The 16,889-nt window shown below is 47.6% G+C and overlaps 1 protein-coding gene across 2 annotated transcripts in view; it reads left to right on the top strand.

Moving 5' to 3' along the window:
• The window catches only part of Ablim1 (actin binding LIM protein 1), a 221,084-nt gene that overhangs the window by 33,744 nt on the left and 170,451 nt on the right, over window positions 1–16,889 (top strand). Inside the window, exon 1 of one of the 2 annotated variants that reach the window (XM_055591549.1) lies at window positions 10,567–10,930. The exons of the other annotated variant lie outside the window; for it this stretch is intronic. Within the exon in view, the coding sequence (XP_055447524.1) occupies window positions 10,885–10,930 (46 nt within the window). The 5' untranslated portion in view covers window positions 10,567–10,884. Of the gene's footprint in view, window positions 1–10,566; window positions 10,931–16,889 lie in introns of those variants that run through there. 2 annotated transcript variants of the gene reach the window in all.

Below are 16,889 nucleotides of genomic sequence, written 5' to 3'. Positions count from 1 at the left end.
ACAGCCCTTGTTTTCCTGAAAGTGTGCTACTTCAAATCTTATTTAGGAAATCCTTTTCTTGTAGAGATTTTTAGTTTACATGAAGTTTCAAGTCAATGCTGTCAGCTGTTTAGCTATGAGTCCTTTGGTGATGCCCTCCTCCCTGAGGGCTCTTCTGGAGCCCTCCCTCTCTGTGCTCTGCCCTGGACGCACTGATGGTGTTAGAGCTGCTGCCCCACATTTCTAAACTGAGTGCACATTTCCTTGGCATCTTGGTTAGCAGTCACTTCCTTTACTGTTTGAGGGAATTCTCAACAACACGTTCAGAAAGGCTGAATGGGAATTCATAGAATTCATGCATATCTGGTAATTTTTTGTTCTGACTGTAGAAATAGATGTACAAGGTGTGTGTGTGTGTGTTGTCTTTGGTATTTTCCCCCGAAAACTTGGAAGACTGGTCTCCATGCCGTCAGATTAGCTGCCAGTCTGACAGCTGCCCAAGCCCTTTCCTTGCACAATCTGCTTTGCTCTCATGCTTTCAAGATCATCTCTGTGTCTCTGGACTTCTGAATTTCCACTAGAATCACTTAGCTGTATTGTGTGTGCCTGGAATCTTTTTAATCTAAATAAATTAGTAGGAAGGTTAGTGAGAAGGTTTTCTTGGGAGATTAGTTCTTTTTCTTCATTTCTGGTGGGATTTTCCTCTGTAATGGTGATGGTTTGAATATGAAGAGAGTTCTAAACCAAACTTTTAATATATCTAAGGAAATATTGCTTTAAAAGCATTCTTACCCTCAAATGTTTATCATATACCGATTACTATCCTGTCAAATCCCAATTAAAAGTATGGGATTTCAGAATGATATGGAAAAAGTCCGAGAATTAAATCCAAAAGCTGATGACGTAAAAAATAGTTACTGAAAGACTCTACCTAGCAGCGTTTCACATCAGATACTAAGACTCATAACCAAACCTTCGGCAGAAGGGGAGTTAGTCTGATGGGGAAAGGATAGGAGCTCCACAAGGACCAAATATATCTGGGCACAGGGTTTTTTTCTGAAACTGTTTCTCCAACCAAGGACCATGTATTGATATAACCTAGAACCTTTGCTCAGACGAAGCTTGTGGTAGCTCAATAACCAATTGGTTTCCCATAGTAAGGGGAACAGGGACTATTTCTGACAGGAACTCAATGGCAGGCTCTTTGACCTCCCCACCCCCCAAGGGAGGAGCAGTCCTGCTAGGCCACAGAGGAGGACTTTGCAGCCAGTCCTGAAGATACCTGATAAAACAGGGTCAGATGACAGGGGAGGAGGTCCTCCCCAATCAGTGGACCTGGAAAGGGGCAGGGAGGAGCTGAGGGAGGGAGGGTGGGACTGGGAGAGAATAAGGAAACAGGATACAGCTGGGATACAGAGTTAATAATATGTAACTAATAATAAAAAAAATAGTTACTGAAATTAAAAATTAAGGCTTTTTAAACAACTGGCTTATTGAACTGAGTGGTGGGTAAACTCTATTTAATAGACAGTGATATTTTGTCTTGTTCTGTCTCCACTGTAGCGTGGTTTAGACGCCTGTAAACACAGAACACCTAATTCCTTTCTAGAAGCCATTTGCACACGTCGTGTCTGTAGGAGCCTTCTGGCAGGGCCTGGCGGCGCTGGCTCTCTTCCTACTCCTTGCTGGCGTCCGTGGCTGCTGCCCTGAGCTCAGTGGGCTGGATGATGGCAGGTGCTCTCTCCTCCCTTTGCTGCTGGGCAGGTCAGCTGTTCGTGAACCCAAGTGCTGGCTCCTGGGGCAGCCTTGCCCTGAGGTGGCCGAGGCCTTGCAAGCTGCCACTCTGGAGCTCATCATTCCAGACGGCACTTTTTAGTAACTGCTCGTGTCTCTGACTCAGACTCTTTTGTAAGTGCCACTTAAATTCTTTAAAAACCTGTCCTTACATAAGCTGAGCTGTGCGGGGTGTGGGGAGGAAGGTGGTGTTGGTTATGGGGAAGCTGAGAACTGCCTTTCTTTAACCGCATATATGAGAAAAGAGAAGGGAAGATGGTTTTTTGTATCTGACTCCACCTCCTTTCTTCTTGTTTCTCCTCCAGCACTCTGAGGAGTCACTAAGTATCCTGGCCTGTCACTCTTATTGAGCCCCGACCACAGCAGAAGCCTTATGTGGCCCTGGGCTATCATATTGATGTGTGAAAAAAGTTATTGTGCGTGTATTATGATTGAATTACAGCCCCCAGCAACCCTCATGCCCAACCCCGAACTCAGCACCTCAGTGTGCCACGGGGCTGATGAAGAGGTCATTCATTTAAGTAGGACCATTAAGGAACTTCCTTCAGTATTACTGATGTCCTTACTCCAAAGGGGTGGGGACAGGGTCTAGATACATGTCACACGCCATCACGGACATCAGCTATGCATGTACAGTGTTGGCCATCAGCTGGGGTCATGGTACCTAGGCAGCTCTCCTGGTTTGCTTTTCTGTTGCTGTGATCAAATACTTTGACCAAAAGCAAGTTAGGAGAGGGAAGCTTTTGTACCTTTAGGTCATAGTCTGTCACAGAGAGTAGTTGGGGCAGGACTGGAGCAGAAACCCCAGAAGACTGCCAGTGCTCAGCTAGCTTCCACGCACAGCTCAGGCCCACCTGCCCAGTGAAGGTGCCAGCCACAGTGGCTAGGTCTGCCCACACTGATCACCACTCAAGACAACGTTCCAGATGTGACCAGAGGACAGCCTTATGAAGGCAAGTCTTCCACTGAGGTTCTTTCTTCCTGGGCAACTTCAGTTTGTTACAAGTTGGCAATAAAAACAGAGTAGGACACTGGTCATCCCTAAGTCAAGGAAAGTCTTGGAAGCAAGTTTGTCAACCTCTTGACCTCAGGTTTTCAGCCTCTAGAACTGCAGGAGGATGGATTCTGTGGCCCATGCTTTACTTTATTATAGTGGCCTAGGAAACTAGCAGAGCATCCTTGGACAATTGCTGGTGCTTTTCCAGCATCCCTCTGCAGGCAAGGATATAAAGGAACATGTGTTCACAGAGACCTGGGCAAACACCCCTGGTTGCTGATGCTGAAACCTGTTTCTTTGACTTTCTTCACAATGGAGATATGAAAGAGAGGTTCTATGTATGAAGGAGAGGTTCTATGTGCATTGGGGACGAAGTGCATGTGGGACTCAGATGACAACATGTGGAGTTAGTGGCTCCTCTTCTCTCCTTCTGTCTCATGGGTCCCAGGGATCAAACTCAGGTCATCAGGCTTGGTGGCAGGCACCCTGTGAGCCATCTTGCTGACCCTCAGGGAGAGACTTTAATCTTGCCAAGGTGTCAGCTGTGTGGATATCAAAGTTGAATGTAGAATCAGAGCAGCTGTAGTTAAGAAGTCCCGGGATGTGCGAGAGTACCCTTGAGGGAGATGCGAGCCTGAGGCGCAATGGTGAGGGCCTCAAGCAAGGGCGGGAAGGTGCTGCACTTTGGTGAGGGAAGATGCCAACCTTCTAACTGGCTCTTGAGTTCTGAGATCACAATCTCATGCCCCTTACCTTGTCAGGGCGGAGCTTCACCCCTCCTGTGTGGACTCCATTTCTTTAAGTTACTGCACGGTTACAGGAATTTCTGGCAACAGAATTCTCCAATTTAAAAAAATAGTATTAGGCACTAAGAGACCTCGCTCTGTCATAAACCTGGTTAGTGACTCCCTTTTGTTTACCCTATGCTGCCAGCACTGCCCCACCTCACAGAGATCTGTTTTGATATCAAGTGTATGGCTTGAAAGTGTAGCAGCAGAGAACTTCAGGAAGATCTTTTTCCCCATTCAACTTGGCCTTGAGCAGTGACGTGGCTCTCCTAAGTCCCTGTGGCCTCATCTGTAAAATGGGTACAGGAGCTGGAGAGATGGCGCGTTAAGAGCCTCTACTGCTCTTCCAGGACACTGCTGTTCAGTTCCCAGCACCTAAAGGGTGCTGTTTGTGACTCAAGCTCTAGTGGCCTGGCCTCCATGGGCACTTGCGCTCATGTTCACACAGACACATATGCACACATATAATGTAACACACACGTCTTTAAAATAGGAATAGTGATGGTAAGTCAAAGACTAGGATGAGTGTTATAAGGACATATAGAAAGCGCTTTCATTAACCCCTGTGCCTTTCAAGGGCTCAGCAAGTGTGCACTGCTGGGGAGAAGCACCAACAGTGCAGTGATGGTATTTTTAAATCACCGCTATAACTAGCAAGTGGGTCAGTTGCCGGAGATTCCTCCTGAAGGGTTGTTCTGTCTCATAGGGGAACATCTGCTTTCTTGTTCCAGCCACGACAGCCTATGCGATGTAGGTCAGAGACTGACTACAGAACTGAGGCCCTAGCCCTTTGACTTACAGATGTTCAGCCCTTTCTGACCATGAGATGTGCAGAAGTCCCCAGGAAGACCTGTGACAGTGCAGACTTTGATCTGGTGCAGGAAGGTGGCTTTGGAGGCTAAGATTTTACATTTCTAACAAGTTCCAGGTGAAGGCGATGCTACAGTGTCTGGCTTTGAGTCGCCGGGCCCTGTGTGGATGGGAGAGCTTGAGTGGCAGGGCCCTGTGTGTTTGGAAAAGCTGATTCAGATTTTATACTCCACCATTGAGAACCAATGATTATTGTCTGTCAATTTCCATTAAAGGCCAGAAACTTGTCATCTTCAATTTTTGCCTAAACCTGGCCAGGTTCTTGTTATTTTCTGCCCCTGGCCTCCCTGTCTAATATTTAAACAATACTTTAAAAGAATGCTGACTGGACATCACCATGTATCAGAGACTGGTCACTAAATCCTTACCCTGTGTTCTGGTCTCATCCAGTTGCTACGATAGAACACTGACCAAAAGCAAATTTAGAGAGGAAAGGGCTTATTTCAGTGTACAATTCCAAATCATAACCTCCCTGAGGGAAGTCAAAGAACTCAAACAGGAAGTTGGAGGCAGGCCTTCTCACTGTTACACACAGCAGAAGTTCTGTCCAGAGAAGGAACTCACAGCCAAGTACAGCAGAACCCATGGAGGATGCTTGATAACCAGGTTATACAGTCCAGCACCTAGGGATGGTGCTGCCCACAGTGGGCTGGGCCTCTCACATCAATCAACAATCAAAACAGTCCCCCTCAGTATGCCTGTTGACTAGTGGTCTTGGAGGCCAGCAGGAGAAGGGGAAAACTGGGAATGTTCTCTGAGCGGCACCTGGGCTGGAGCCACACAGGCAGCTCGGCTGTAGTTGACTGCCTAACAAACTTTTAAGAAGGAAGCCTGTAAAAGCACAGGTCACAGAAAGCAGAAAGATCCTGAGGAGGGCTCACAGCCTTTCCATTGCTTCTGTCCTAATTCAAGTGTAAATTCAACTCCCATCAACCAAATATGATCTGCTGTTGATTTACCTTAAACTGCAGAACCTTTCTTTCCTCCTGCTGAGTCAGCAGGGCTCTAGCTCCCTCTTTCTCCAGCCTCATCGCCTTGTGCTTAAAAAACATTTACAATGCTAATAATAGTAACAACTGCCACTACTGTGGCCTACCCGGAGCTGCAGTGCACGCTGGGTAGGATAGGAGCCAAGTGTGCTGTGTCTGGTAATTTGGGTAGAGCATGTGCGTGGTGCGTGTTGCTCAGAGCCTGGGGCTTGGGAAAGCTTGCCATGGTCACTCACTCTGGAACCTGACTCTGTGCTCTTGGCCAGCATTTTCCTTTTTTTTCAAGTGAATGGATCAGGCAAGGTGGGAATAATTTGGTGTGTGTTGATGAGCCCTTTCTTCAAATGAAGACTTACCTGGAGGCCCAGAAGACAAAGCACAAGAGCTGAGATTTCTCAGGCAGGGGCTGCGGTGGAGCCTGCCCATTCTTCCCGATTAACAGCCCTGGAATAGCTGCCAGAGTTTCTGTCAAGCAGTTGGCCTTAGTGGTGGAAAGCCTCCCTCTGGCACCCTCCAGCCTGGTTTTGTGCTCTAGGACATAGAACAGGGTGTTGTATGGCCATGGTTTCAACAGTACTAAACAGAATTTTGTCCTTGACCCCAGGGGGTCGGGGCTATTAGGAACCTTGAAAACAGCCATACACAAGGCTGCTTCTGTGTTGGCTTTTGGAAAGGTTTGATTGCAGGGTTTTTGTTGTTGTTGTTGTTGTTGTTTTCTTGTTTGATCTGAAAGTCTTTGGGGGTCATTGTGGAGGATCATGGGAGAGAGCAGAGCACAAGGTTTATTTAGTGTAGCTTTCTGGATTTTGACTCAATCTGTGAGGAACCAGCTCCCTTTGATGGAATGAGGAAATGATGTTCTTGGAAGAGACAAAATCTGAATGCAAAACAGAGATAAGATGTTGTAAGTTTCCCAAGTCAACAGGAAAAGTTTTCGGAGTAATTAGTGTGCCTGAGAACATGAATAAAACAGTCCTTGTTAGAGACTGGACGTAAAGGCTGTTATTGTCAGTGAGTTGTTAGGCAGACAGGGAAATGTGAAATAGTAAGTGGAAAGTCCTCCAGCACATCCCAGGGGGGTGAGCTGGAGGTGCTGGCTCGGGAAACATTTTCACTTTATTGTAACTCAGGACACTTTCTCTTCTTATCAACTCTGAGCACAACTCTCGGAGAGAAGGTTCTGGAAATGTAGTGACCAATGCGGAGACATCGTAGCATTTCCTCAGCAGGCACGCGTCTTCTCTTTATTCTGTTCCCTGCCTGTCAGAAGCAGAGAAACTGTGTGATGCACAGCCCTCCGCTCGCCTGCGCTCTCTGGGGAGGTGCTTCAGCTGGAGTACTTTGCCACTGCTGTGTCAGGTGTCACTCATAAGGCAAAAGAAAATGTAATCCATCCACAAGTTACGAAAGCCCACACGGTAGCAAGTCATGTGATTTCCCCAGCTTGTCTCCTTGCCGGGCAGTAATGTGTTCCCAGGCCCTGGGGTTGGAGTCCCCCTTCACCTTAGTGATGACAAAGGACCCCGAAGAGAAATGCCTGTTGTTGTTTTTTTCTTTTTTAGGAAACAGAGAATGCTTTTATTTCTCTATAATGGTAAAACCTAAGAGCCGAGGCAGAATGAGGGCTGCAAGGGGGAGGAGAGAGCTGTGGAAACCCCATGGAGCCTGCTGGGCCTCACAGGAGAGGCAGTGAACACATCACATGACCAATGCCGAGAGAATTCTGGGGTAGTTTCTGTGTTCGGAGTCTACGCAGTCACCTAGGTGAGCATTGGTTGATTCGTGGCCTGCGTGTACTCTGTCAGCAGAACTTTATAGAGAAGCTTTGAGGTGTGGGCATGGAGCCCTGTGAGCATTCCATCACTAGGGCAGTGAGCAAGCCCTGCAGACCCTAGTTCAAGTCCCCACTCCTCTGCCTCAGAGCAGTGACCTTGGAAATAGATCTTTCTCTCTCAGGTTCCCTTCCTTCCTCTGTCCAAAGGACATTAACCAGGGCCTTTGCCTCACAAGGCAAATGCACCGATTCTTACTGCTTGTTTGAAGTACCCTGGGCAATTCTTTGACTTCTTCTTGCCTCAGTTTCACAGTGGAGGTGATGAGGTTCAAAGTGTTCTAAAGAAATGGTGTGGGCTGCAGTGTCGGGCACAGACTGTGAGGATAGCACAGACAAGGCTCTGGGTTCTATCTCCAATGCCGGAAGGAAAGGAAGGAGATGGGGTGGGAGGGAGGAAGGGGAGGATCTTTATACAAGCCTTCAGCAAATGTCATTTCAGAATAAAACTGAGAACCTTCGATTTGCAGTTTGTGAAGCTGGGATCTATAGAGACATACACAGTAGGAGCTGACATCTTAGGAAGCTTCATACCATGGATGCTCCAGTCTCAAAACTGACTCCGTGGGTTCTACTTGGAGGTGGGGGTGGCGATGGGGTCTAGCAGTGGGGAGAGAGAGCTGCGTGCCTCGGAGCTTCTGGTTTTAGCTCCCTGTTGCCCTGTAGGGTAAATTGCATGGCCCTCTCAGCTCTCAAACCATCCCTTTAGTCCTCATAGCTGTGGCTGCTCATCAGGGCTTAGGGAAGGACATCATTAGAACACGGGTTCATCCTTCTCTATCTTTCTAGATAAGGCCTAGAAGGTTCTTCTTCCTTATTGAGTATGACCTTTTGATAAATTCAGTTTTGGCTTTCATAGTGGAGCCATTTTTCTTATGAAATTCAATTTGCTTCAGACTTCTATCTGTTCTGCTAGTCTAAGAGACGAGGTGAGGGACCCTGAGACGTTTCGGTACTGTGGTGTGTTATATGTCGCTCACAGCTGAGCATAGAGTGCGCGCTGGCTGGCTTCGTCTTCTGCTCTGCAGCCGCAAAGCCACTCTCGGCCAGGTCTTCTAGCACTATCTGTTGTCAGCTTTGGTATTTGCAGTGTGTGATTCCCAGGGCAAGAGAGCGGTGCCACAGGCCTGTGTATGTTTGTGGGGCCACATGTTACTGCCAGCAGAGTCACACGGGCCCACTACAGCCATTCAAATGACAAAACCCAGCACAAGAATGGACTTTATGCTTCCTGTGCTGCCTTTGGCACGCCCCTAAATTCTTTTCGCCTTTTAAACATTAGTGTAAAGTTTCTCTCAGATTCCTTCCAGTGTGTTTTAGAATGGCACACTCGAAACTGTGGTTAATCGTTACACAAGGCTCAGAGCTACTCTGGCCAGATAAATTTATGAAATGTTTTTATCCTCTTCTCCTTTTAGTTACATGACACAAGGGTGTATTAATATTAAACCTGGCAAAGGAGCCGTCCAACACTGTTTAATCCGGCATTTCTCAAAGGCCAGTGCGAGTGCCACTGAAAGTGCTCTGACGTGTTGATCTACCTGTGACAGCCACCTTCTCAGGAGCAGTCAGAGAAACAGGGTTTAGGAAGCACCTTGTCCTACTTCAAGGGTGACCTCGTTCCATCGGGCGAGGGACACCTGGGTCCCTGCCCTTGTAAGGTACCGCCAAAGCCATTCAACTACAGAGCAGTTGTGTTTTAACAGTTTGTGTGATTCTAATAAATGGCCAAGCAAATTATGTCTGGTTAAACCGAGGTCATGTGTGGAGGAGGGTAATCGGGAGAATTGCTGTCCTGGCGAAAAACTTCCAGTGCCGAGTGTTCTCTTCCCAATCGCCCTGTTTGTGTGGCACACTGTCAGCCACACTGTCAGCCAGAACAATTTCAGCCCCAGAAAGTGGTGAGGCATGGTAGACGTCATTCCTTCCCTCCCTTCAACGTTCTCTGTGTATGTGTGTGTGGGCACGTGTGTGTTTATGTGCACATGTGTGTTGTATGTATGTACACGTGTCTGATCATATGAGCAACTGGAGGTGAGAGGGCAGCTTCATGTGTCATTCCTTAGGCACCATCTACATTTTGTGTGAGACACAGTCTCTCTGACCCGGCGCCTCACCAGTTTGGCTGGGCTAGCTGGGCTAGGAGTGGCAGCGATCCTCCTGTCTCATCAGGACAGCCAGCTTTCCTGTCGGTTCTCGGCAGAGCGCAGGTCCCTGCTTGGGAGTGAAGCCCTGGCTGAGGTTAGCAGCCGCACGTTTTTCCATGTTTGGGGATTTAGGAGACTAGCGGCCTTCATGTTTTAAATGAAGGCCATCAAAAATAAAGACTGCAGCTGCGACAGACTTCTGTGGTGTTCAGAAAGGAAAAAACCACCAGACACTGACAATATGAAAGAAAGCATTAGGGCTGACACACAGAATCGCTGTCAGGAGACTGCCAGGCAGCAGGTATAAGCAGATTTCCATCAAGGCAACTGGCCTTCCGGAGCCACTGATGCCTGCAGATGCCAAGCATTTTATCAGTGAGTGAGTCAGTTCTGGCCTGCGTCTGGCGCCTGGTGCTTCGCCCAGTCAGGAGAACATTGTCCGAGGTCTGAGTCCCAGGCGGTGGCCCTTTACTAGGAAGGGAGAATCAGGGATCTGGGAGCGTGGCTAGCCCCAGAGCCACTGCCGAACACGTGTGTAGGGAGGAAGGGGCTTAACTAACGTGTTGTCTTAGTGGCGTGGACTGGGCGCCAGAGGTTAATTCCCTTTTGGAGGAATTCGGTATTCTTCCTCCCAGTCATCTCCTCTCTCCTAGGCCACCATGTGTCTGACGCTGGGGCCTTTCGTCCTAAGCGCCCTTTCCCACTCGAGCTCTGTCTCCATAGCTACCCCACATGCAAACTCCCAGTCATTCGGAAGTAACTGGGTGATCCAAGTCAGACTCGAGTGTTCCTAGCTGGGGGTGGGGTAGCTTTCCATGTGAAGTCGTTGTTCTCGGGTATTCCTGAGTAAAGGGGGTCCTGCCGCATAAGGTCACCGTTTTCAGCCAGCACCCACCCGATAGACTATGGCTCAAAGCTGGTCCCGTGCCAGGACTTTATCAAGAAGCAATTTCCAGACCAAGCTAAACGGCTGAAAAGAAACAAAGGCCCCACAGTAATAGTAAAGAAATAGTAATAAAAGCCCACCTGGCTAGGAAAAGGTGGAAGCACAGTGTTGCCGGTGGGGGAGGGCGCCCTCCCCGCTGCGTCTCCTCTTTGAGCTGTTGTGAAATGACAGGGACCGGAATCTGGACTCTGGAATGCACAAAGTGGAGCAAAACCCTAGGACAGCTCTCGGCGGGCCTTCCCTTTCCTGCCGCTGTGCTGTCAGTGGTCTGAGCACTGACAAGTGTTCCTTTGGCCTGCGGGGAGGTTGGGAGGAGCGTGCTGGAGGTGAGGAAGGTGCTGGAATCACACAGGAAATTCCCGTCCTCCCTGGGCCAGCGGCTACCTGCTGCACACACCCCTCTCTGAGTTACCTCAGCCCGCAGACTCCTGGGAGGAGAGCCAGGCCCGGCCGAGCTTCTGAGGGTGGACTCAGCCCTTCCGCATGCCACAGCCAAAGGAGGCAAAGCTGAAACCAGAGCCTGGTACAGGCTGATGCCCAGAAATGACTACAGTGGTGGACCCTCGTCACATCTCTGGAGACGGCAAAGGTTTGACTGTCATTTTGTAAACTTGGCATATCTAAGTCTAAGGGGAGACTGTGTCTTTAGCGAGAAAGAAAGATATGGATTTTTTTCCACTGAGCAAAGCCAGGAAAATGCTCATTTTTTTAATGTTAACATGGTAATCTATATATTCCAAACACACACACACATATAAAATGTCTGTCTCACGGGTCAACGTGTCTGAACATGTTAATAAGCAGGGACGCTTGTGGGCAGGACTGTTTGGTGCAGGAGCGCAGCCGACCATCTGCTGGGCACTTCACAAGCACCCTCAGGGGCGCCGGCCAACCCGCGAGTCTGCCTGAGCACTCTGCCTGGGTCTGGGTGCTGTCCCTGGCATGTTTTCTCTGCAGCCGTGTCCTCGAGAGCCTTCCTTTCCTGGTGGGGCTGGCTTGGGGGGTAGCCCCATGCCCATGGCTGCCAGCCACCCCACAGGCCGTGGCCATCGCTGCTGAGTCTTTTCATGTGGATACCTCAGGATAAGAGGACGGGGCTTATTTGGTTTCTGGAGATTAGAGAGTGAGAAGGCAGGGGTGCTTTTGTACCACCCTCCTAAGCGTCCAACTCAGCTTGGCCTGGCACCCTCCCAGGCGCTGCCTGGGCATCTTCCCAGGTGCTTGAAGGACTGGGGTGCCTGGGTCAGCCTCACGAGTGCACATTCTTGTCATGGGGCCTGTCAGGGTTAGCACAACTGTAGATGATGGAAAGTATATGAACATGCTTGTTCATAGCAATATATTTTAAATGAACTTTTTTTAAATGAAGGTATACATTGAGTGACCAGATTAAACATCATTTCTATTCTTGTTAGTTAGTTCCCAGATGTTTTCAAACAAACCTGTTCATCCACTCATCCATCCCTTCCTTCCAGAGTGGACCACCTGTCCCTTCTCCTCGGATGCCTAGAAAGCGTTAGCTGGCTAAATGGTTATTTAAGTAAGATTTTGATGCAGTCATTCCTTCCCTTTAGATCTAAAGAAATGCATGAGCTAGCATTTGCATATGAGTAATAGTAATGGAAGCATCTGGGCTATGCACCCTCTTTTCTATTTGACTGTGACCTCTGACTTGGAGGTCATTTACAGATGTCTAAAGGCTGAGGTGAGGGCCTGGGTAAGCATCAGAGGACTGGCATGGAACACTCCTTCTTGCTGCATCACTCATTTGCACTAAGGGGAAGAATGCTTCTGTGTGTCTTTTAGGTTTCCTGGAAAAGGATGGAAGTCCCGGGTGAGTTTTCCTGCTTTAAGAGGTATTCATAAGCTGGAGAGATGGTCCAGGGGTTAAGAGCACTGGCTGTTCTCCCAGAGGTCCTGAGTTCATTTCCCAGCAACAGCATGGCGGCTCACAACCATCTATAATGAGATCTGGCGCCCTCTTCTGGCCTGCAGGCATGTGTGCAGGCAGAACACTGTATAAATAGTAAATAAATAATACAAAAAAAGGAAACATTAAAAAAAAGGGGGGTATCTTAGCTCCGTCTGCAAATGACCTCTGCCAGTGTCTGTGACCATGGGCTAGTGAGAGCCATGACACTTCCAGGAATGTGCCAAGGAGTGGGAGCAATCAGCAGCCAGGAACACAGAGCACTTAGGTCCCAGAACACAGTGACAGCAGGGCCGTGGGACGCATGGGCTTGCTTGGCTAGCATGGCAGTGGAGTGGCAAGCGACTCCTTATTGACCATTTCAAAATGGCCTAAGGGGTCTGCCTGTGTTTCCATATAGAGACTGTGCTGCCCCCTGACTACCCAAGTAGTACCCACAGTATGGGTACACTCAGCTCGCACACTCTCCAGGTTCTGGGCTTCCCCTTGTTTCTAACTTTCACGTTACTCTCCCTGTGGTGGTCTCTAATTGGTAGCATCTACAGGAAGGCTTTCTGCCCCATGTCTAGCATTAGGAGTGTTTATGAGCGTTCTCTCTGTGACAACCAGCTCACCAGCCTCCTCTCCACAGGCAGCAGGAGTTGTGTTGGGTGTGGTTCACAGCGATGACTGTTGTTTAGGATTTATGATCTCAGAAGATCCGCAAGCATCGTCATCCAACATGAGACAGTGGGTCAGGCCCGGTGGGGGAAGGACATACTGAGACCGGCTGTGACAGCACCCACAAAGGGGAGCTTAGTTTTAAACCTTATTTTATTTTTGGTGTGTCGCATTATTCATTCATATCGACATGGACATGTCTGTGCACAGTGACTGTGGCGGCCAGAGGTCAACTCCGGGTGTCCTCCTCTGTTGCGTCTACCTGGCTGTTTTGAAAAGGTGCTCTCACTGAACTGGAGTTCACTGATTGGTGGGCAGCAAGCTCCAGGGTTTCTGTTGCTGTGAGAAAATGCCAGGAACAAAATTAACTCAGGGAGAAAAGGCTCCATCTCAGCTTAGAGATGCCATCATCCAGGGAAGGCCTCGGAGGAGTACTGCTTACTGGCTTGCTCCCCATGGCTTGCTCAGCCCATCTGCCCAGCGGTGGCCGTGCCTCACCTGAGCTGGGCTCTCCCCCAGGCAATCATCAACCAAGAAAATGCACCATGGCCTTGCCCAGGGCCAGTCTGAGGTGGCATTTGTCAGCTGAGGCTCCCTCTTCCCAAATGAGTTGGGTCAAGTCTACAAAAAATTAACTAGTACATGGGGTTAAGGCTGTCCTATGTAGCCCAGGTTAGTCTTGAACCTTCTATGTCGCTGAGGATGACTTGGACTTTGGATTCTTTTCCTCCCTCCACTTCCCAAGTGTGGGAATATGGTCACGTGACACACACCAGCCTGAGTTTTTAATTTCTGTAAAACTAAACTAATACATCTGTAAAAACAGAGGCAACACAACCACATGCTTTATAGGAGTATGAGAATTAAACGAGAACATCTATAAAACTCATGTCCCACCCAGAATAATGAACAGGTTACACAGCTGGCAATTACAGTTCTCTCTGTAATTCTGATTCTTTTAAATTAATTAATTTCGAATCCTGTTTTGTTATTTTTACTTTTAGGTGTTATTTGTTTATGAGAATCACACAAGAATGAACTTTGATTGTAAAAACATAATGCCTGAGAGACCAAAGCTGCCCTTGACCGGACATCCAAACCCCAGGGCTCAGCTCTAGCCCCACCCTCAGCTTTATTGACTTCTTATGTCATCATAGCCATGCATATCCTGCATTTACAAATCAAATTGCAGCTTCTCCTTCAAAAGCGAAGCCTAGGAATGAAGATCCCTGGCTGGGCCTCCTAAGATGAGATGGCTCAGAGGTTAAGAGCACTGAATGCTCTTAACCAGCACCCACGTGGCAGCTCACAACTGCTGGAACTCCTGTTTCATGGGACCCGACACCTCACACAGACATGCAGTCAAAACACCAAAGTACATGAAATAAGAATAAATGAATTATTTAAAAAAAAATAATAATCACAAGTGGGTTTCTCTGTGTAGCGTGGCTGTCCTAAAACTTACTCTATAGACCAGGCTGGCCTTGAACTCACAGCTCCACCTGCCTCTGCCTCCTGAGAGTATTGGGACTAAAGGTGTGTGCCACCAGCAGCCCAGCTGGTGTGATGTTTCTTACTGAAGCTTTTTGCTTGGTCACTAATGTTCATAGTTGGATGGATTGGTAATTTACTAAAACGACTAACGAGTCATCATTAAGGGAGTCTACACTTTTCCCTGTAAGGGTCTGGCTTCTGAGGTTTCATGTCTTACGGGTCTAAGTCGCTGTCACTACTGCTACACTGTGACAGGCTGTGTCCCTTCTGCCTTCCTGTCTTCTGAAATGATGCTTTACAAATAGAGAATTTTAGGAACGTGGAGCCAGCAAGAGGCCTCAGTGGGTACAGGAGTCTGCCACCGAGTCTCAAGACAGGAGTTCCACCCCAGAACCCACCCTGGAGGAGAGAACCAACTTCTGAAAGTTGTCCTCTGACTGCATACATGGGCTGTGGCATGTACACGAACACACACACATACACATGCAACATGCATGAGCACACACACAGACACACACAGAGGTAAAGAAAGAGGGAGAAAGAGACAGAGGGAGATACAGAGGGAGGAGGAGGGAGAGACAGAGGGAGATACAGAGGGAGGGGGAGGGAGAGACAGAGGGAGAGGAAGGGGGAGGGAGAAACAGAGGGAGAGGGAAAGACAGAGGGAGGGGGAGGAAAAGGAGAGGGAGAAACAGAGACAGAGAGAGAGGGAGAGGGAAATCATTTAGAACCCATACAAAACTGGCTCCGTGGGTGTGCACTGAACAGTTACACAGAAACAGTTCCAAGGCCTGAGACCACCCTGCCTTTGCCCCGCTCAGCGCCTGTATCGGCTACTCCAGGAGGGAGAAGCTGGGTCATTGGCCGGGTTCACTGGCCACACCGACCACCAGAGTCTTCCCACATGTCCCACAGCATGGAGCGGAACTGCAGAGTGAAGAAAGCCAAATCGGATTGGAAAGTTGATTTCCAAAATTGGCAGTTGCCAGCTGCCTCTCCTGTCATTATTGCAGTGGCCTCTTCCGCTGTATGAAACGTGGTTTAAAAACTTAGAGTGCCATTTCCAGATTCTGCATTTGCCTCCCAAGTTGTTGATTGTGAAAGTACGATCCTAACATTCCAATGTCCACATGGAGAAAATAAAATCAAGACATGGTTACATACATTTTATTTATCTAAGGCAGGGTTTCATGTGCCCCGGCCGGGATTGTAAGTATGCACCTCCGGACCTGGTTTATTGGGTGGACTCAGGTCACACTGAAGCTAAAGCTCAGTGGATTAAGTCTATGCCCAATTAACCTGAAAGACTCTAATTTTTGGTTCAAAGACGGTGTGGGTGGAGAAATTTTAACTGTCAAGGACCTTTCTAACTAAATTCAAAGAAATGCTGCACAGATGTAATAATTAGGATTACACAGATCAAATTCCAAGAACTACAAGATCTGAACACTTTCGTGACTACCCTAAAGTGAACTTTGTGAAGAAAACGATCATAAATATTTCGGCTTTTGTGAGGCAAATGGTTGCTGCTACAACCATAGAACTAGAAGCCGAGCAAAAAGGTAGCCACGGGCAACACACAAGTGAATGGACATAGATGTATTTCAATAAAACTATTTTTAAGGCAGTGAGCATTTTTTTTACAGACAACTGTCCTAGACTAGTGAAAGAAATAAGAACAAGCAAGCCATTAGATATATTTTGAAATAGAAAATATAGTAATTCATGCAATGAAAGTTTGTTTTGTTTAACAAGATATGTTTTAGAAATGAAGGCAGAAAAATATGTATTGGTCATTCATTACATAAATTTTCCATCATATTAGTGTGCTTTAGTCAGGATGAGAACTGAAGTCCAAAAGTATGTCTTGATACACAAAACATCTATTCTGAAACCTGTTTGAAAACACATTTACCATGAATGCTAATGTTTTTGCTTAGCTACAGAATGAGAAAGAGGAATTGGAGAGAAATGGATAAAAACACCTAATTAATGTAATTTGGTTTTATGCCACTTTAAAGTTTTTATCTGCTGATGTGACCTAGATTCATATAAAGGAACTAAGTGGATTTCCTGGGATGTTATTTCTCTAATAATTAGAAAACAATATGCAGAATTCAAATAGGTGTTTCCTGCCTCCTTTATCCTTCATATAGATTTTGAATTACAGGCACTGCAGCTTTCTCATCATATCTGGAGAGAGACTAAAGCATGGATAGAGCTAGGACATGAAAGGGAATTTTTGTCTAAAAACCCTGTGACACTTGTTTACTGAGCTGCAGTCTGCTTAGAGCCTGCAGGCTGGAGCTTGACAGTTCCCGCTGAGTCGAGCCAGATACAGAAGAGTCCAGAGTACAGTCCAGGGAAGCGGAAAAGGAGGGCTGCGATGAAGAGTCCCAATTCTATTAAAGCTTTACCTATCTATCTATCTATCTATCTATCTATCTATCTATCTATCTATCTA

This window comes from Psammomys obesus, unplaced genomic scaffold (genome assembly GCF_907164565.1).
Source record: "Psammomys obesus unplaced genomic scaffold, mPsaObe1.curated_primary_1811, whole genome shotgun sequence".
NCBI lineage: Eukaryota > Metazoa > Chordata > Mammalia > Rodentia > Muridae > Psammomys > Psammomys obesus.
The sequence above is the reverse complement of the archived record's forward strand: the minus strand, read 5'-3'. Positions and strand labels throughout refer to the sequence as shown.